We start from the raw sequence: 21,225 nt of genomic DNA, 5'->3' as shown, positions 1-21,225 counted from the left end.
GACAGAGAGATAGATAGACAGACAGAGAGAGCGAGAGTGCGGGAGAGAGACAGAGAGAGAGAGAAAGAAAGAAGAGAAGTCAGGAAGAGGTTTTGTAGACTGAGGGACAGTGCCTTGGGAGAAGACAGTCTGTGACACTCACTACATCACACTATTGTTCTTTACTGTGGATGCATGCAGTGACATGAAATAGGTGTTGTGTCTAAGAGCACACTGACAACTGGAATCACATGATTTTACCTCATAGGTCGGCTATATCATTGCAACCTGGGAAGCCATCATCTACAACATTGTTATAATAATTTTGTCCCATGGTCTATACTGACCAAGATCCTAATTCCTTCCTTAGATGTTTGAGACTGTAAAAAAAAATGTACATCCACGTTGTACATTTTTAGCTGATTCCTAAGGTCTGTGTGAATGTATTTTCCTGTGTATTCCCGGGAGGACTGAATCAGACCCTCCTCCTTCATCCCTCCACACTCTACCTCTAGCATGACAACACAGATCTGCTTGACACACTGGATAATGGCTTCCGGAGCTCCTGAGATGGTGACTGCTCGTTCAGTGGAGTTGGGCAGCATGTCCCCTGCGACCTGTACCTGAGCACCTGTGGACTGAAGTGGGAAGACTGTTATTGAGCATGTGTACTGTGTAAGGTGCAATGAAAAATAGCTGGTCCTCAAGCCAGAAAGGAACGATTCCTAAACAAACGACTAATAAAAATGTAATGGCTAAATGTGCATTTCTTTGCGAATGAATCATTAACTAACTAATAAATTGTCAAGTAAATTCAATCAATCCTTATCACTAATTATGCCCTTGTTACCTCTCTCATTTCTTTGATTTTGGAGCCTCCTTTCCCTATGAGGGAGCCACATTGGCTGGCTGGGACAACCAAACGCAGGGTGACAGGAGGCTTGCTGGTGGCTGGACTGTTGCTCATAGAGTTGATTATATCCTGGGAAGAAACCATAAAGGTCATATCAGCATAATAGTATTGTATTAAAATACCTGGTGTAACAGCATTTTAAAACTGCCACAAAATTGTAAAACAGACGTTGTAAAATGAAGCACGACCAAGAGGAGATTGAGGGAGATATGTATGCTAGATACCTCTTCAAACTTGTATGCGATCATGGCGAAGGCCTTGAAGATGGCATCTGTGGGTCCGGTGATGGTAACTATCCGCTCTGGGCAGTTTCCCTCAGAGATGTTGATGCGTGCACCGCTCTGCGGGTCAAACAGTAGACACAGTCAGAGAAATAAAGGAGATCATGAAGTACTAAATGGAATACTATCCATTTAATATGCATTCTTAAACTGGGTAAGGTGCATTATGGGATACATACTGCACTTACCTCTTCACGCATCTTCTTCACTGTCTCTCCTTTCTGAAAAGACAGACAGCAGACAGACAAGAAACAGACAGCAGACAGACAACAGTTAAAACATCGGAGAGATGTCACATTAAAAAAATGTACTCATCTTAAAACAGTTTTGTAATATTCATACGACTGTGATGTGTTTATGAACATGATAGTTACCTTTCCAATGATGCTTCCAACCTCCTGTAAACAGAGGTTCAACAACAGTTAGCGTCAACGTCCAACTCAACACATGACAGAGACTATCCCCAAAACCTTGAAAAGTGACCTCTCCTCGTCTCCCTCACAACCACTGATCTAAAAACACTTGATAGACAGTAACCTATCCAGCACATTCAGCCAACGGTGGTCGTGAAGGAAAGGAGATAAGGAAATAAGGAAAGTAAGCCATATGAGAGTATTGGAACCCAGCCGGTGTGTACTGTACCTTGCCGTGCATCAGAAGCCTGATGGTGAGGGTGACGTTGAGGCCTCCTTCGCCTGGCTGCTGCACCTTGGGTGGTTCCATGTTGGGATTGGATGTGAAGGAAGGGGTGTGGTCACGTAGAAGAGGAGTCCCAGGGCCAATGAGAGTGTTATGGAACAGCCAGCCAACCAGTCACCTGCAAGACAAGAAGGATGAGACAGGACCACTCAATATTAGGCCCACTGGAAACAGAGTTACCAAACTACCACTGGATAACATTGATGGATATCATCTTTGAATGAACCTGCTCATGAATACCATTCGAGTTCTGTTCAGACAGGACGAGTTTTATAGACTGTGTGAGTGGCAGACAGTGCTTTAACTCTGGAGGAAAATCATTAACTCTGGGATCTTAATTTGACCTATATTGTCACAGCAAAAGAATCCTGCAGCAACAGGATTTGAACGTTTACTCCAAAATGTTGCTTGATCAGTGGTTAGGCTATTTAGCTGGCCAAAAGTAGCCTACATGAAAAGTGCAATACTGTGTGTTGGTTTTCAGTGAATTCATGTAAATTACGAAACTGAGCAACAAAAGGGTGATCAAATTAAGATCCTACACGTGTACATCATAAAAGTATAGGGACAGGGAAGGCCATAATCCCTGAACCCAGAACTAAATGAGCTAAGGCTGTCATAAGAGACTAGGAAGGACATTACAGTGTTGTTTGGTTGGTTTGTTATAGCTCCATTTCATGTTGTTTGGTTGGTTAGTTGTAGCTTCATTTCATGTTGTTTGGTTGGTTAGTTGTAGCTCCATTTCATGTTGTTTGGTTGGTTAGTTGTAGCTCCATTTCATGTTGTTTGGTTGGTTATTTGTAGCTCCATTTCATGTTGTTTGGTTGGTTAGTTGTAGCTCCATTTCATGTTGTTTGGTTGGTTATTTGTAGCTACATTTCATGTTGTTTGGTTGGTTAGTTGTAGCTCCATTTAATGTTGTTTGGTTGGTTAGTTGTAGCTCCATTTCATGTTGTTTGGTTGGTTAGTTGTAGCTCCATTTAATGTTGTTTGATCTTTTTTATTTATATCCATACAAAGGATACTGATTCATGATTTCGACTGGTTGAGAAAATATTTCCCGTTCTAGATCTATGGATATCATTCTAAATGTTCCGTTGCCATGATGGCTGGCAACGTTCTTATCCATTGCTTGCTAGCCAACTACGACTAACACAGTCACGTCAAACCATGCAGCTAGAATAACAGCAATGTTTCTGCATTCAATTTCTTTGTATGTATCCATATGTATCCATAAAAACGATGTTGATTTCGACTGGCTGAGAAAAGATGTCCATCTCGTCCTGCCTGACACGTTCATTCTTAGATCGAATTTCAATATTGAAACAATGTTGCAAATGTCAAGAGACAGACAGCGATGTCTGGACAAACCCCCGTTGTTATAAAACCCAAATATTAAGCTAGAAACATGGGGGAAAAAATGTCAAGATGCTTTTTGCAGTGGAAACCAAGTTAATGAATTGGCTGGCTGGGCTGATGAGACACTAGATGCGTAGAGATTTCTCAGATGGAACAGAAAACAAGATGTCCATTTTTACGTCATAGGCTTACCCCTGCTAAACTGTTTGTTCGTGTATGGCTTAGAACACATCTCAACCAATCACAATGCTTGCTTTGACCAACCCGTTGTAGAAAGAAAGAAGGAAAGAGCGAGTAGGCCAAATGATAGGCCAAACGGAGAGAGTGGGAGGCCACCAGAGGTCTCTGAGATAAGGGAGGAAAGGGTTCTGCAACCAGCTGTCTCTCTCCAATCTCCCAGAGGTCAGATTACATAAAAAGCCTTAATCTGGGTTTAAGAGCCAGGCCAGTGGTGCAGGTCTGCCACAGGGCCTGGGCAGGGACAGAAATAAACCCACTAAAACCAAGTGGGGGGGTGGTGCACGTGGGGAGTGGTAGGCTGGCTGGGACCGTGGCACAATGGACTGCTGGAGCCAGGGGTTACCAGGGTTATTTGTGGTATTTTGGTGATAGAACTGGAGGAGAGGATGTAACCACTCTCTGTGGTATTGTAATAAAAATACTGGTTTATATGGAGCTACCACTTCTGGTCTTTGTGAAGGCATACATGTTGATGGAAATGCCTTCGAATTGGGTTGAGTATTTGAAGAATTCTTCAAAAGACGGCATGCAGAAAACAAATCATATCGACTCCAATCAGGTCCACACCTGAGAGCCGTCATGTGTGGCTGAAATGAGAATGTATTTTCTCTCGTGTGCCTGGTGGTGTGTTTGAATAGCTCTCCTACCATCCACCACCTTCTCCCTCATCCACTGCAGCACAATAGAATTAGGTCACAGACTCATGATTCATCCATGCCCCATCCATGCCTTCCAGTCAACTTGCTTTTTATTTCAACAGCTAGGCACCATTCTCAGACGGAACTCTATATAAGACAGCGGTAGCATAAAAAACAGACATTTAAAATCCCAAATCCTGTTTTATCTTCAAATGTGCCTATTGTGTCCCTTGGTTGAATGATATTTAATTTAATCCCAAACCGTTCACATTTGAATCTGAGCGCAATCAGTTATGTATTAGAATCTATTAGTAGGGTATGCAATTCAGGACACAATACCACTGTACTCAAGGGTGAGGCAACAGAGTGAAGGTTAATAAATGCGTCCGACCGAACACTACATTATCAAAACCAATTGTCTGCATTTGACCAATAGTGTTTTCAAGTATATTTTCAGTGCTCTGCACAATGTATGTGTTGACCATTCTCAATCCTCTCTGTTAACAGAGTTATTACATCAACAAGTTGGAAATAAAGAAAAAGGGAGATAGAGAGGTAGAGGGAGAGCGATAGAGAGAGAGAGAGTGATAGAGAAAGAGAGAGAGAGAGAGAGAGAGAGAGAGAAAGTGGTAGAGAGATAGAGGGGGGGAGAGAGCAATAGAGATAGAAAGAGGTAGAGAGAGATGGAGATAGAGGTAGAGAGAGAGAACGTGGTAGAAAGAGAGAGGTAGAGAGAGAGAGGGGGGAGAGAGAGAGAGAGCAATAGAGATAGAAAGAGGCATAGAGAGAGAGAAAGAGGTAGAGATAGAGATAGAAAGAGGTAGAGAGAGAGAAAGTGGTAGATAGAGAGAGCAGTATTTCTCATGACATCTGATGTAGTTAGTAAGTGGGTCAGAGAGAGCTATGTTGAGCTGCAGAGCTGCTGGCCTCCTCCTCTATGGTGCTCTGCTATTGAATTAATCACGCTTTACGCTTGGGTGGACAACACCGCGCACAAAATGGCTCTTCCTTTTCTTTCATCTCTTCCTTCGTCTGCTGCCCTGCCTGCCCTCAGCCCAGTGCAGCATCACTCCTGGAGAAGAAGCTTTACATCTGCCTGTCTTTCTTTTCATTCCTTGGCTCTTTAATGTAGAGCTAACAATGGAGGATGCCTCCTCTTATGTAGAACCACTGGACTGTGAGTGACTGAGAACACTTGACTAAATATGAAAAGATAGCTGACTTCAGTATCTGAAGAGGGTGAGCAAGAGAGAGCTCTGAGTGAGTACAGTCACAGCCCCCTCCACTGAGACAGGTGAGACTTAAATAGAAGTGACGCCATCACTGATCACCTGAAATGATTCTGTCAGCAGTCAGGAAGGAAAGAAAGAAAAAATGGAGAGAAAGATATTTGGGAGAATTGGGTGACATCACCCGGGAATGACAGACAGAGGCCGTCCAGATGCCTTGATTAGTGCTGGGCAAAAGAAAGGAACGCACTGACTGGAAGTGGATCAGCACTGCAGTCTTATCATGCACTGTAGAAATGAGCCAGCAATTTTCTCTGCAGTGTTGCCTCACCTTATCCGGCCTCACCTCTGCCCTTCCCTGCTTCCGGTCAGCTGTGTGTGAATTGGTGCATGTGCATGTGTGTGAGTTGGTGCATGTGCATGTGTGTGAGTTGGTGCATGTGCATGTGTGTGAGTTGGTGCATGTGCATGTGTGTGAGTTGGTGCATGTGCATGTGTGTGAGTTGGTGCATGTGCATGTGTGTGAGTTGGTGCATGTGCATGTGTGTACTGTATGCTTGCTCAAGCTTAGACCAAAGAGAACATGCAATCAGCATCTTTAAGATTTCCTTATTAGAGATTGGAGATTGTGTTGGAAAATGTGTTTTGTTTGAAAATCTCCACAAAGTCAGAGACTGATTATATGAAACATCAACCCAAAGGCTCTTACAGGGCACGTGAGAAAAAGACTGAGATCTGGAGGAATGGGAAAATGGAGGACAGAACTTGCAGTATAATCTCGGCCAAAGCCCCGTCATCTGTTCCATTTTAATCCAGCGAGCTAGAGATATGTCGTTATGATTTTGATATAAACCCTCCGTAAGCATACACTTGTGAGCCAAAGCAGTAGAGAGAGGGAGACCACTAAACTGAGGGTGACTCAAGACATTGGCTCCTCACAAGCAGTGCACCCCACATTCATATACTCTGTATGTTGGCCTGCTCCGACTCTAATTGACCCCGATTCTACAAATGACCTTTGAGCTCAATCATAGTGTAATTAATAGAGCATGCATTATCACACAAGCAAACTAGAAAAGGGAATACACGTTTGCTGGCAAAGATAAGAGATGAGTGACGCAGCATTGTAATCTGTTATGAGGAGCCAAGAGAAACGTCAGCCAGGGGATCCAGTCCATTCTACATTCTGAACGCACTAAACAGACTTTTCATTAGGAAAATAGCTGCAGTGAACTACTCACTAAAAGCAAGTTAGCTCCCTCAAATAGCACCGATATGCCGCTTCAATCACCTCTCACCTTTTAGACGGCCTGTGTTGAGCCTTAAGGATGTCCTATGTATCCTCAATACCATGAGGACGTCACAGAAGGAAACCCCATATGAAGAACTCCATCTACTTTCATGACTCAGGCAGAACCGTCTCCTGCATGACTGAGCCTGTCACTAAAATCATCATTCTACTTCTAATAGATTGGAATGCTGGATTCAAAATGCCCTGCTGTCAGTAAGTAAGGGCCACAGTGGACAGCAGAGAAGTACATGTTGATATTAGATATTCAAGTTGAACTTGTGTTGCTGTTGGAAAATAAAATAACCAAATATACTTCTTGTTGTACCGAAGGGGCCAGAGACATGGGGGACAATGAATATAGAATAGAATAGAATAGAATGTGTTGTAGATGCAGGACACTGAGATGTGAGCAGCAGCTCTGGTCTCATCTGACGCTAACTAGGCTTTGGTTGCAGTGTGATTGGAGGGGGGAGAAGGAGGGAGGGGGCGTCCTCTCCTCTACCCGGCTGTGACAGTACACTCTAGAGCTGTCACTCTAGATCAGCCACCCCCTCGCTGAGACCTCAGCCTACATCACAGTCAAAACGGGGGCGACCACTCACTCCCTTTCACTGTGTAGTGCCCTCACCAGGCCAGGCGACACTGGAGAGAGGGATGGGGCATGGGTGGCCCCAAAAACACTTGTCACTGTCCCCTAATTAGAATCCAATCACAAAATGGGGTTGTAAAATGTGCCATTGCCTACGACGGGATAGAGAATGTAGACCCCGTTTTGCGTTGTAGCATTACCATGTTGTACTGTGGCTGTGGTGGTAAAAGAAGAGCGGGCGGTCGGCCATCTTAGATTAGCTTGTCACTAAGTCAAGGCTCCTCTGAATGAGCATGCATGGATTTACAGATCACAGTCATGTTAAATGGGTCGAGTGTAAACACATATCTTTTTTAAATCATTTTTAAATTCTATAATATAATTTTTGATCGTAGTATTTTTACTTCCTTGATAGATTACAATGATATTTAGTTTTCTAAATTCCAATACAAATATCAATTTGATCATTTCAACAACAGAAAATAGTGCCAGCCTTCGGTATTGTTATTTGAGATGTCGATTCTGCAATATTTGAACAATTATGTGATCTTTTTAAACCTGTCCTGACCATTATGGAGGAAACGTACATTCCAACGAGTTGGTGCTTCCTTTGTTCAATCCCACGGTTCACATGAATTAGTGATAATGACAAATGACACGTTGACTGTTCCTACAGACCAAGAACACCATCAAGAGAGCTAATTTGATAGTGAGGATGATTGGGATAATGGTCGTGAGGACTAGATACATCCATCTCATGGGCTTTCAGGTTCTGTTACCATTCAGTGTGGACAAGGTCAGCGGAACCTATCGCAATAGAACGACGCCACTTCTGATCTGCAAAACATCACAATGTCATTAGAACCCACCTTAAAGGAACAATTAACCGATAATTCCATTAAACAATTAGCCCCAATGTATACGATCACAAGGGTGAGTCAATAGCAGGGAACATGGAGGGACCACAAAGAAAGGGGTCCAACCAACCAACAAGCTAACCGGCGATTCTCAAGGGAATACAGAAATACTTTCACAGCACACACATGGGGTCGCAACACCCTTTGTATTTGCCTAATGAAGGACACACTAAGAGCAACGGCTAAAACAATGGAGTCAGATCGATGTCCACTGTATTACAAAACAAAGGGGTTTCAAATAACGATGGGATTGAAATAATAAACTCGCAACATGTCAACGGCTGCTGTTCCCGCACCACTTAACGATAACTCTACAGACATTCATTCATTATTGAAGACATTTCCCAACTCAACATTGGCCAATATCTCCTGCTGCCAGTTTAAAGCCAGGAGACTACCCATGAAGCCTTTTTTACACATGGTCTAACAGTAGCCTACTGTACGTACATATGATACAGTCAATTGCACTATTTTACATTTCCACCATATATGTTTATAAAAATAAATACATATTTGAATAGTAACAATATGACCATTGGACTCATCAGAGGCCTTCCTCAAACCTGATCTAGAAGCTGAAAAATAGGCATTACCTTCGTGCAGCGTAAAACAGATGGCGACCACTTTCGACGTTTCGCAAAAGATTAAAAAAACACAGAATGAAAATGATTTTTTCCCTCTCTCCTTTGCTATGCCCAGTCTGAATCGGGATATCTGATTGGTTGGAAAGGCCAAATCACATGGGCGAGACAGAGAACCCGTGACCCCTCTGTAAATAAAATGACGAAATGAAACAGCCTTGCATCCTAGCCGAACAATTTGTGTCAGTGTGATACCCTGACTACACTGACGATGTTGTGGTCTACTGTAAATAGGCTGTATGATGAGGCGGGATGGGGTCACCGTCCCCCCTCCCCGACCCCCAAACGGAACAAAGGGGGTGCCTAGTGAGGCACACTGGCATTGGGGCATGTCTACGGAGGGGGGGTGTCAAAGTCTGCATAGCCACCCCCAGGCACTCGCCTGTCCTGTAGGTCAATTGTTCACCCACCAACCCACCAACTCACAAACCCACCAACTCACCAACCCACCAACCCACCAACTCAACAACACGCCGACCCACTGCCTTCTTCTCTTGCTGATCATGAACACAACACCCAAAGTATTTTCAGATACAACAACCGCCAAGGAACACCAGCACAAACCCACAGACCCCCAACGTCTGTGACAAGGGACTACCAGGGTGGTTGGTTTGTGGGTTGGGGTGGTGGTCTGTGTGCCCTGGAGGATGAGGCTGGTAGAGAGATGGCGATAGAGAGGTCAAAGCCCAAATCCCACATCACATGTCTGTCGTAACATCCAGCCGCCCTCGAACCAACCTGGCTCCTCCCGGCTGTCTTTTAATCTGCGTGTGTGTGTGTGAGTGTTTGTGGAATTACAGGGAGCTTTAGAGGCATCCCGTCCAGATTATCCAATCCAGCTAAAATCCAACCCGGTGTCAGATGGACAGTTGTGCAGGGACCCCAGCAGCACAGACAGAATGTAGGGTTTAGGGGGGCGATATGGGCGACAGGGGTACAGGCATTGGATTAGGGGCAACACAAACAATGAGGAGCGTGTCCCACCTAAATTTAAATTGTTCAGAGGGAAACAAGAAGCATATCTCGGTTTAAATATGTCCTCTTAAACACTCAACATCTATCTATCTATCCCCCCAAAAAACACCCGCCCTACCGCCCCGCCTGTCGATTGGCCCATGGGAGAATACCACAAATAGAGCATTAAATTTGCTCCACATTGAATCACAAGAAGCTGAGAGAGGCACAGTGTCACAGGGAATCTGCTTTATATTCAAATAACGCTGCTGGCTCTCCTTCAAAACCAAGAGTACATGGTGGAAGCCCCACAGACACAGACTTGAACTTTACCATTTTTCCTCAAGTTATTAAGGCCTTGTCCCCATAGTTTAGACAGCGTCCTCTCCTTGTCTCCTTCCCTTAGGGCCCACTGGTCTGAAAGGACTTGATAGGTGAAAGTGATATTGTGGAACTGGGAAACCTGTCCCAGTCGTTGCACCTATCAGTGCTCATGAAGGAAAGGAAATAAGGAAGGAAATACATTTGAGAGTATTGGGACATGACCAATGTATTCCTCCATATCCCAAGGCAGTCACAGTACATGTTTTACTATAAACATATACAAACCCCTATAGCAACCACACATACTAATTACGCGCCTGAGATGGCAAGGATATTTACATCTCAAGTCCATGCAAAAGGTCCAGAGTGAGTCTTGTAGAAGGCCTCTTTACCTAGTAGTATTCATATGGTCAGGCAGTATACAGTATCTTACCGGTTCAGATGAAGGGAAAGTTCCAGAGGAGAAGATGGAGGTTCAGTTTGGGATCAGACAAACATGGAGGACAATGGACACTCTGAGGTATGGGCTGGCTGGCCTGCTTCTATATGTAAACTTTCCCTCATAGCCTCCAGCAAGGTGACCAGCCCAGCCCAGCCCAACCCAGACTAGCCCTCGGTGGGAGAAGCACCCTCCCCATAGCCACCCCAGTCCCCTGTCAGGAACAGGCAGGCCTGATGGAGGCAGAAGGGCGTGAAGGAGAGAGGGAGCGAGGGAGAGAGGGATCAGGAGGAACAGTCGATCCCGCCAGTGATTGTTGACGTGGTGACTGAAGGAGGCGGGGCTGAAGTACCAAATAATGAGTGTTGTGTGAGTGTGTCTATGTGTGTGTGTGTGTGTGTGTGTGGGGGGGGTCACGAAGGGACTTTTTGGAGAGGTGATTATCTAAGCACTTCCCCTGACCCAATGAACATTTTATATCAATACTCAATACTTTTTATACAACCAACTGATGTATCCTGGGCTGCAGGATCATTAAAAACATCATTATTGATTTGTCTTACAACATACTTTACACCATGCAGAATGGTGCTTTAACAAGTTTAACAAGGGCCCAGTATTTCTAAAGTTATCTGTATGGATTTCGCCTATTGGATAGGATTAAATGCATAGAAATAGAATGAATAGGACAGATGTATCACTGACTTGAAAGGGGACTCCCGCTCTATTAATTCTATTTCTAGGCATTTTATATTTCTGGGCATCGCTTTTGAAAAACTGGGCCCTGATTGGTTATAATCAGTATTGTATTGATCATAGAATAGAGTCGTGTAATCTTTGACCATCTTTTCATCCCAATGATCAGCATTATACACCCGTGGGGATAAGAGTGCACGGCACTTCTTTCTGTCTCAGTCAAAACAACAGACCTCCTCTGCCGGGCTGCTTCCTCTCCCCTCCCCTTCTAAAAACCTTGCCTTCCCCTCTGTGCCCCCACAGACCCATAATCCACACCAACAATCCCAGCCCCTAATGGAAAATATGGCCTGACCCTCTCCACTGATGTGGTCAATGCAGCCAGTAATGGGTCCACATTGCCTTGCAGCTAAAACCAATAATGAATGGGGTGAAATGGAACTTTAACCGTGTTAGTCTGTCTCTTGTGTCACGTGTCGTATGTGGTCTTCCTTTAGTAATGCCAGTGTCCGTATATACAGAGGAATAGTCCTTTCAACTTCTAATCAAACACAACATTCACTGACGCTATTCACCTCCTCAACAGATTGGTGTTTTTGAGACATAATTTCTCAATGCACGATTTGTAGATTTGTCAGTGTTCTATAAGACATTATAAACTGGGTGGTTCAAGCCCTGAATGCTGATTGGCTGACAGCCGTGGTATATCAGACCGTATACCACTGGTATGATAAAACATTTATTTTTAATGCTCTAATTACGTTGGTAACCAGTTTATAATAGCAATAAGGCACCTCATGGGTTTGTGGTAAATGGCCAACATACCACGGCTAAGGGCTGTGTCCAGGCACTCCGCACTGCGTTGTGCATAAGACCAACCCTTAGACGTGATATATTGACTATATGCCACACACCCCTTGGGCGTTATTGCTTAAATAACATATCCTATGCAGTACAAGTTACACTAATCCAATCAAATGACCACATTAATGGAAAATCCATCCATGGTTAGAATTAGTGATGATATCAGACATCTGGGTTAAACGGTTTAGTGCTATGTGATGACATCAGACATGTAGGTCAGGACAGAGACTATAACCAGCCAAAGTACAGCACCACCATGAAAACAGGACAACAGGACAGAGATTATAACCAGCCAGAGTACTGCACCACCATGAAAACAGGACAACAGGACAGGGATTATAACCAGACAGAATACAGCACCACCATGAAAACAGGACAACAGGACAGAGATTATAACCAGACAGAGTACTGCACCACCATGGATACAGGACAGAGATTATAACCAGCCAGAGTACTGCACCACCATGGATACAGGACAGAGATTATAACCAGCCAGAGTACTGCACCACCATGAAAACAGGACAACAGGACAGAGATTATAACCAGCCAGAGTACTGCACCACCATGGATACAGGACAGAGATTATAACCAGCCAGGGTACTGCACCACCATGGATACAGGACAGAGATTATAACCAGCCAGAGTACTGCACCACCATGGATACAGGACAGAGATTATAACCAGCCAGAGTACTGCACCACCATGGATACAGGACAGAGATTATAACCAGACAGAGTACTGCATCACCATGGATATAGGACAGAGATTATAACCAGACGGAGTACTGCACCACCATGGATACAGGACAGAGATTATAACCAGCCAGAGTACTGCACCACCATGGATACAGGACAGAGATTATAACCAGCCAGAGTACTGCACCACCATGGATACAGGACAGAGATTATAACCAGCCAGAGTACTGCACCACCATGGATACAGGACAGAGATTATAACCAGCCAGAGTACTGCATCACCATGGATATAGGACAGAGATTATAACCAGCCAGAGTACTGCACCACCATGGATAGGACAGGACAACAGGACAGAGGATTATAACCAGCCAGAGTACTGCACCACCATGGATAAGGACAGGGCAGAGATTATAACCAGGACCAGCCAGAGTACTGCACCACCATGGATGGAGAGATATAACCACAGAGACTGCACCACCATGGATAACAGAGATTATAACCAGCCAGTACTGCACCACCATGGATACAGGACAGAGATTATAACCAGCCAGAGTACTGCATCACCATGGATATAGGACAGAGATTATAAACAGCCACAGTACTGCACCACCATGGATACAGGACAGAGATTATAACCAGCCAGAGTACTGCAGCACCATGAAAACAGGACAACAGGACAGAGATTATAACCAGCCAGAGTACTGCACCACCATGGATACAGGACAGAGATTATAACCAGCCAGAGTACTGCACCACCATGGATACAGGACAGGGATTATAACCAGCCAGAGTACTGCACCACCATGGATACAGGACAGAGATTATAACCAGCCAGAGTACTGCACCACCATGGATACAGGACAACAGGACAGAGATTATAACCAGCCAGAGTACTGCACCACCATGGATACAGGACAGAGATTATAACCAGCCAGAGTACTGCACCACCATGGATACAGGACAACAGGACAGAGATTATAACCAGCCAGAGTACTGCACCACCATGGATACAGGACAGGGATTATAACCAGCCAGAGTACTGCACCACCATGGATACAGGACAGAGATTATAACCAGCCAGAGTACTGCATCACCATGGATATAGGACAGAGATTATAAACAGCCACAGTACTGCACCACCATGGATACAGGACAGAGATTATAACCAGCCAGAGTACTGCACCACCATGGATACAGGACAGCATGACAGAGACTATAACCAGCCAGAGTTCTGCACCACCATGGATATAGGACAGAGATTATAAACAGCCAGAGTACTGCACCACCATGGATACAGGACAGAGATTATAACCAGCCAGAGTACTGCACCACCATGGATACAGGACAGGGATTATAACCAGCCAGAGTACTGCACCACCATGGATACAGGACAGGGATTATAACCAGCCAGAGTACTGCACCACCATGGATACAGGACAGAGATTATAACCAGCCAGAGTACTGCACCACCATGGATACAGGACAGGGATTATAACCAGCCAGAGTACTGCACCACCATGGATACAGGACAGAGATTATAACCAGCCAGAGTACTGCACCACCATGGATACAGGACAACAGGACAGAGATTATAACCAGCCAGAGTACTGCACCACCATGGATACAGGACAGAGATTATAACCAGCCAGAGTACTGCACCACCATGGATACAGGACAACAGGACAGAGATTATAACCAGCCAGAGTACTGCACCACCATGGATACAGGACAGAGATTATAACCAGCCAGAGTACTGCATCACCATGGATATAGGACAGAGATTATAAGCAGCCACAGTACTGCACCACCATGGATACAGGACAGAGATTATAACCAGCCAGAGTACTGCACCACCATGGATACAGGACAGCATGACAGAGACTATAACCAGCCAGAGTTCTGCACCACCATGAATATAGGACAGAGATTATAAACAGCCAGAGTACTGCACCACCATGGATACAGGACAGGGATTATAACCAGCCAGAGTACTGCACCACCATGGATACAGGACAGAGATTATAACCAGCCAGAGTACTGCACCACCATGGATACAGGACAGGGATTATAACCAGCCAGAGTACTGCACCACCATGGACACAAGACAGAGATTATAACCAGCCAGAGTACTGCACCACCATGGATACAGGACAACAGGACAGAGATTATAACCAGCCAGAGTACTGCACCACCATGGATACAGGACAGGGATTATAACCAGCCAGAGTACTGCACCACCATGGATACAGGACAGAGATTATAACCAGCCAGAGTACTGCATCACCATGGATATAGGACAGAGATTATAAACAGCCACAGTACTGCACCACCATGGATACAGGACAGAGATTATAACCAGCCAGAGTACTGCACCACCATGGATACAGGACAGCATGACAGAGACTATAACCAGCCAGAGTTCTGCACCACCATGGATATAGGACAGAGATTATAAACAGCCAGAGTACTGCACCACCATGGATAAAGGACAGAGATTATAACCAGACAGAGTACTGCCCCACCATGGATATAGGACAGAGAGTATAACCAGCCAGAGTACTGCACCACCATGGATACAGGACAGAGATTATAACCAGCCAGAGTACTGCACCACCATGGATAAAGGACAGACATTATAACCAGCCAGAGTACTGCATCACCATGGATATAGGACAGAGATTATAACCAGCCAGAGTACTGCACCACCTTGGATACAGGACAGAGATTATAACCAGCCAGAGTACTGCACCACCATGGATAAAGGACAGAGATTATAACCAGACAGAGTACTGCACCACCATGGATACAGGACAGAGATTATAACCAGACAGAGTACTGCACCACCATGGACACAGGACAGCATGACAGAGACTATAACCAGCCAGAGTACTGCAGCACCATGGATATAGGACAGAGATTATAACCAGACAGAGTACTGCACCACCATGGATAAAGGACAGAGATTATAACCAGCCAGAGTACTGCAGCACCATGGATATAGGACAGAGATTATAACCAGACAGAGTACTGCACCACCATGGATACAGGACAGAGATTATAACCAGCCAGAGTACTGCACCACCATGGATAAAGGACAGAGATTATAACCAGACAGAGTACTGCACCACCATGGATACAGGACAGAGATTATAACCAGACAGAGTACTGCACCACCATGGATATAGGACAGAGATTATAACCAGCCAGAGTACTGCATCACCATGGATAAAGGACAGAGATTATAACCAGACAGAGTACTGCATCACCATGGACATAGGACAGAGATTATAACCAGCCAGAGTACTGCGGGGTGCAGCTAGTGTAAGCGCTCGTGGGACTCTGTAATATCTGTCTCTTCCATTAAGGATCTGCAGAGGGCACAGAAGAGAGAGGGGACTTTGTCTCCCTTTGTGTTTAGATGGATAAAGCTACATGTACCATGCTCTAGGGTCTCTCTCTCTGTGTTCTACTCTCTCCTTTCCCTCCTCTCTCTCTTTTTTCTCCTCCCTCTCTCTCTTCGACTGTCTTCTCGTAGGGTATCTGAAGCATACATCACTTGTTTTGAGATGATTAATGACTGTGTAAATTTTGCTGGTAGTTGAGAGAGATGTGTGTGTGTGTGCCTGTTTATACCTGCGCTGTTGATGCAGGGGTCAATGGAAACACTTTGTCTAATACTGCCGACACATTAGTGTGATATAAATTGAACTTGACCCCATCAGTTGAACTGGCAAAGTGGCTGTTCCACTGGATGTCATAAGGTGAATGCACCAATTTGTAAGTCGCTCTGGATAAGAGCGTCTGCTAAATGACTTAAATGTAATGTAAATGGAGCATCTCACCCACATGTACAGAGGGAGGTGGCATGTTCTCACCCGTAGGTCTTCAATCTCATAGCTTGGTGACCGGGACGACTATACAAACACTGTAGAATACATCACAGAAGGGCCCAAGTAAGAGGCTTCTATTCATACTGTATGTATCACCATTCACCACACACTTGTGTGGCACGGTGAGCACTTAAAGCTTGGAGACTGGGACACATGTTTATCCCTGACAAGTAGGCTACAGACCACACACACAGACACCAAATGCACAAGAAATGACACACAAATGCCTGCACTTGCACACTCCTGCACTGACTGGCTGTAAGCTAAAGCTGCCAGTGTGGCAGAGCCAGTTGCGGTGACAAAGGACACAAGTTACCCTGGGTGTCAGAGGGAGAGTGGCCTTAGCCCCAAGTGTGTGTGTGTGTGTGTGTGTGTGTGTGTGTGTGTGTGTGTGTGTGTGTGTGTGTGTGTGTGTGTGTGTGTGTGTGTGTGTGTGTGTGTGTGTGTGTGTGTGTGTGTGTGTGTGTGTGTGTGTGTGTGTGTGTGTGTGTGTGCGTGCGTGCGTGCGTGCGTGCGTGTGCGTGTTGACAGTGGCACAACAAACAGACAGAGGCGAGATGCAAAGAAAGTCACCAGACCCTCAGAGATGGCCCTTTGCAACCCTGGCACTACACATTAAACTCAGCAACAGCTTGGGTATAGGCCTTGGGTATAGGCCTTGGGTATAGGCCTTGGGAGTAGGCCTTGGGTGTAGGCCTTGGGTATAGGCCTTGGGTATAGGCCTTGGGTATAGGCCTTGGGTGTAGGCCTTGGGTATAGGCCTTGGGTATAGGCCTTGGGTATAGGCCTATGGACTGCACTGGACGTCTTTAGTTAAGCATAGACTTAATGTGCTTTTAATAGAAAAAAACTAAAGAGGAGTGGGCAGGGCAGGGCAGGGGAGGGAGGGCAGGGGAGGGGAGGGGAGGGAGGGCAGGGGAGGGAGGGCAGGGGAGGGGTAGGGAGGGACTTACCACAGACAAGCTGGACCACTGGGATCAGGACATGGGCAGTGGTTGTGTTTGGAGGAGGGAGAGCTAGGTGGCTGACAGACTGGTTCAGATCATCAGCTCCAGCAGGACCAGCATCAACCCATTCTAGAGAGAGGAGGAAAACATAAGAACCATTAAGAATACATACATACAACTGTTACCACTTTTTTTAAAATTCCAGATATATTTGAATATATATGACTGAAACGCTGTATTGTAAAATAGAGCATAAAATAAATCATTTCAGCCCACATGAAAAAATGCTTCAGTTTACTAGAGAGTACTACAGTACTTACTATATAATTTTGTAGTAAACTCTAGTATACTGTAGAATACTATACTACACACTGAAGTATGCCTCGATCATGTGTAGTATTACTATATCATTTTGTAGTACATCGTAGAATACAATAGTAAATACTACAATATACTATAGTCAGCAGAATCACTACAGTAAATACTACAGTAATGTCTGCAAAAACAGTTTTTAAACTATAGAAATACTACAGTAATTAATTTGCACACAGTATAACCTGCCCATTCACCTCCCCATATCTCAATTTGTGCCAACCATAAGTAAGAAACCTACATGCCAAGAATAGACCATATATAGTGTTTGTTACAGGTTATAGAAAAGAGCAGAAGTGATGAACTATCCGTTCAGAACCACTCCTACCTACCTACAGGTTATGGAACATCTAATCTTTTAGTATTTCTCCAGTAGGTGAAAGCCTCCACTTCTAGGTCAAAGATAATAAAACTGGGGCCCGAAATCGGCTCTGGCATTTTTAACATATTGGCCCATATTTTTCCTTGAGGCCCCACAATGGCCCATTTTATTCCTTGAGGCCCCCTATATTATTCAGATAAAGATAATTTTGCACAACAAACCCAAGTTAGACAGGCCCAATGGGCTAAAACTGGACCAGCCCATCTGGCATTTGCCCGAAATGCCAGATGGTCAGTCCACCCCTGGCTAAAAGGCAGAACAAACACCATACAGTGTGTGGACCTACACCATTAGTGTATGCTTAAATGACTTTCATCATTAGTAAACTCAACAAAAAACTCTAATTAGTAGCATTCCCTTCTGCTGCAGCTGAAAATAACAGCCTCCTTATATTGTGTGAAAAAGTGTATGCGTGTGTGTATGTGCGTGTGTGTGTGTTGATTATCAGCCTAATGGGTAATGTCAGAAGATCATGCTGTTCTTACCAAAGAGGGGTCCATGTCATGGGACCCTGTCTTATCCCACATTCCAGAATAACATGGAAGATTCCACGTCTCCACTTCTGATCCACCCAGAGACTAGAGAAAGAGTCAAACATTTGCAGGCAGGGGTTAAATGTGAGTTTTGATTGAACATTGACTATCTCAATCAACCGCTTTTCCATTATTATTTCTGATTTCCCCTATTGGACCCCCTGAAATTCTTTAGATAGAATTTACCATAATATAGATGATGACATTGTCTCCAGATCTTGATTAGAAAAGTCGGATAGACAGTGGGAGGTCAGCGGATGTCGTCAACATCAATGGCACATAACGCAATGATAACCTGCCACTCTGAGGGTGGTTTAGGACAAGTCGTGTGTGTTCAATGTGCTTGGCCTGCCAAAGGACACTAGTAATTTTACAGCTGTGGCTGCTGTTTCAACAGGATAACAGTGCCCTCCGTTGGTCGCTGTGTTCAAATACAACTCACTGTTGGACTGAGGACAGAAATGCTCTGAATGCAATATGCTATTACATCAGAACGCTTCTTAGCAAAGCCTACCACGATGAATCAGACTGTTTCATATTTTATGACTTCTAAAAGGAAGTCCTGTTGTCACGTTCTGACCTTTATTTTCTGTGTTTTTGTATTTAGTTAGTATGGTCAGGGCGTGAGTTGGGTGGGCAGTCTATGTTTGTTTGTCTAGGTTTTGGGAATTTCTATGTTTCGGCCTAGTATGGTTCTCAATCAGAGGCAGGTGTCATTAGTTGTCTCTGATTGAGAATCATACTTAGGTGGCCTGGGTTTCACTGTGTGTTTGTGGGTGATTGTTTCCTGTCTCTGTGTGTGCACCAGATAGGACTGTTTTTGAGTTTTCACATTTCTTGTTTTGTTAGTTTGTTCATGTGTACCTTAAAGCATTAAAAAAGTACCATGGAAAATTACCACGCCGCGTATTGGTCCTCTGATCCGTTTCGCCTCTCCTCTTCGGAAGAAGAGGAGGAAACTCATTACACCTGTGCTGTCTGTCTTCTGCCCCTTCCCATTTTCTCCACCTTAAAGGGGTAATCTGCAGTTGCTACATACAGTTGAAGTCAGAAGTTTACATACACTTAGGTTGGAGTCATTAAAACTTGTTTTACAACCACTCCAAAAACGTTTTTGTTAACGAACTATAGTTTTGGCAAGTCGGTTAGGACATCTACTTTGTGCATGACACAAGTAATTTTTCCAACAACTGTTTACAGACAGATTATTTCACTTATAATTCACTGTATCACCATTCCAGTGGGTCAGAAGTTTACATACACTAAGTTGACTGTGCCTTTAAACAGCTTGGAAAATTCCAGAAAATGATGTCATGGCATTAGAACATTTACATTTACATTTAAGTCATTTAGCAGACGCTCTTATCCAGGGCGACTTACAAATTGGTGCATTCACCTTATGACATCCAGTGGAACAGCCACTTTACAATAGTGCATCTAAATCTTTTAGGGGGGTGAGAAGGATTACTTATCCTATCCTAGGTATTCCTTAAAGAGGTGGGGTTTCAGGTGTCTCCGGAAGGTGGTGATTGACTCCGCTGTCCTGGCGTCGTGAGGGAGTTTGTTCCACCATTGGGGGGCCAGAGCAGCGAACAGTTTTGACTGGGCTGAGCGGGAACTGTACTTCCTCAGTGGTAGGGAGGCGAGCAGGCGAGAGGTGGATGAACGCAGTGCCCTTGTTTGGGTGTAGAAGCTGTAGAAGCTTCTACACTGTAGAAGCTTCTGTAGCTTCTGATAGGCCAATGGACATCATTTGAGTCAATTGGAGGTGTACCTGTGGATGTATTTCAAGGCCTACCTTCAAACTCAGTGCCTCTTTGCTTGACATCATGGGAAATTCAAAAGAAATCAGCCAAGAAAAATAATTGTAGACCTCCACAAGTCTGGTTCATCCTTGGGAGAAATTTCCAAATGACTGAAGGTACCACGTTCATCTGTACAAACAATGATACACAAGTATAAACACCATGGGACCACGCAGCTGTCATAACGCTCAGGAAGGAGACACGTTCTGTCTCCTAGAGATGAACGTGCTGTGGTGCGAAAAGTGAAAATCATTCCCAGAACAACAGCAAAGGACCTTGTGAAGATGCTGGAGGAAACAGGTACAAAAGTATATATATCTACAGTAAAACGAGTCCTATATCAACATAACCTGAAAGGCCACTCAGCAAGGAAGAGGCCACTTCTCCAAAACCTCCATAAAAAAGCCAGACTAGGGTTTCCAACTGCACATGGGGACAAAGATCATACTTTTTGGAGAAATGTACTCTGGTCTGATGAAACCAAAATAGAACTGTTTGGTCATAATGACCATCATTATGCTTGGAGGGAAAAGGGGGATGCTTGCAA

The 21,225-nt window shown here is 44.5% G+C and overlaps 1 protein-coding gene across 5 annotated transcripts; it reads right to left on the bottom strand.

Moving 5' to 3' along the window:
* Nucleotides 1-6: 6 nt before the first annotated feature.
* On the bottom strand, nucleotides 7-19,688 carry LOC118375803 (poly(rC)-binding protein 3-like). 5 transcript variants are annotated; one of them, XM_052512044.1, is made up of 8 exons: nucleotides 18,826-19,688; nucleotides 17,593-17,715; nucleotides 1,816-1,990; nucleotides 1,548-1,571; nucleotides 1,353-1,394; nucleotides 1,117-1,233; nucleotides 830-961; nucleotides 7-617 (listed from the first exon to the last, which is right to left on the bottom strand). In XM_052512044.1, the coding sequence occupies exons 3-8, from the start codon at nucleotides 1,894-1,896 to the stop codon at nucleotides 294-296; spliced, it is 720 nt and encodes a 239-aa protein (XP_052368004.1). In that variant the 5' UTR covers nucleotides 1,897-1,990; nucleotides 17,593-17,715; nucleotides 18,826-19,688; the 3' UTR covers nucleotides 7-293. The 5 variants fall into 5 exon arrangements, with proteins under 5 accessions (XP_052368004.1, XP_052368009.1, XP_052368007.1 ...); XM_052512049.1 differs by having other exon boundaries at nucleotides 1,362-1,394; nucleotides 18,826-19,682; XM_052512047.1 differs by lacking the exons at nucleotides 17,593-17,715; nucleotides 18,826-19,688 and adding an exon at nucleotides 10,488-10,565.
* Nucleotides 19,689-21,225: the final 1,537 nt, after the last annotated feature.

Source organism: Oncorhynchus keta, unplaced genomic scaffold, assembly GCF_023373465.1.
Source record: "Oncorhynchus keta strain PuntledgeMale-10-30-2019 unplaced genomic scaffold, Oket_V2 Un_contig_7946_pilon_pilon, whole genome shotgun sequence".
Classification (NCBI taxonomy): domain Eukaryota; kingdom Metazoa; phylum Chordata; class Actinopteri; order Salmoniformes; family Salmonidae; genus Oncorhynchus; species Oncorhynchus keta.
Note: the sequence above shows the minus strand (reverse complement) of the source record. Positions and strands in the feature narration are given on the sequence as shown.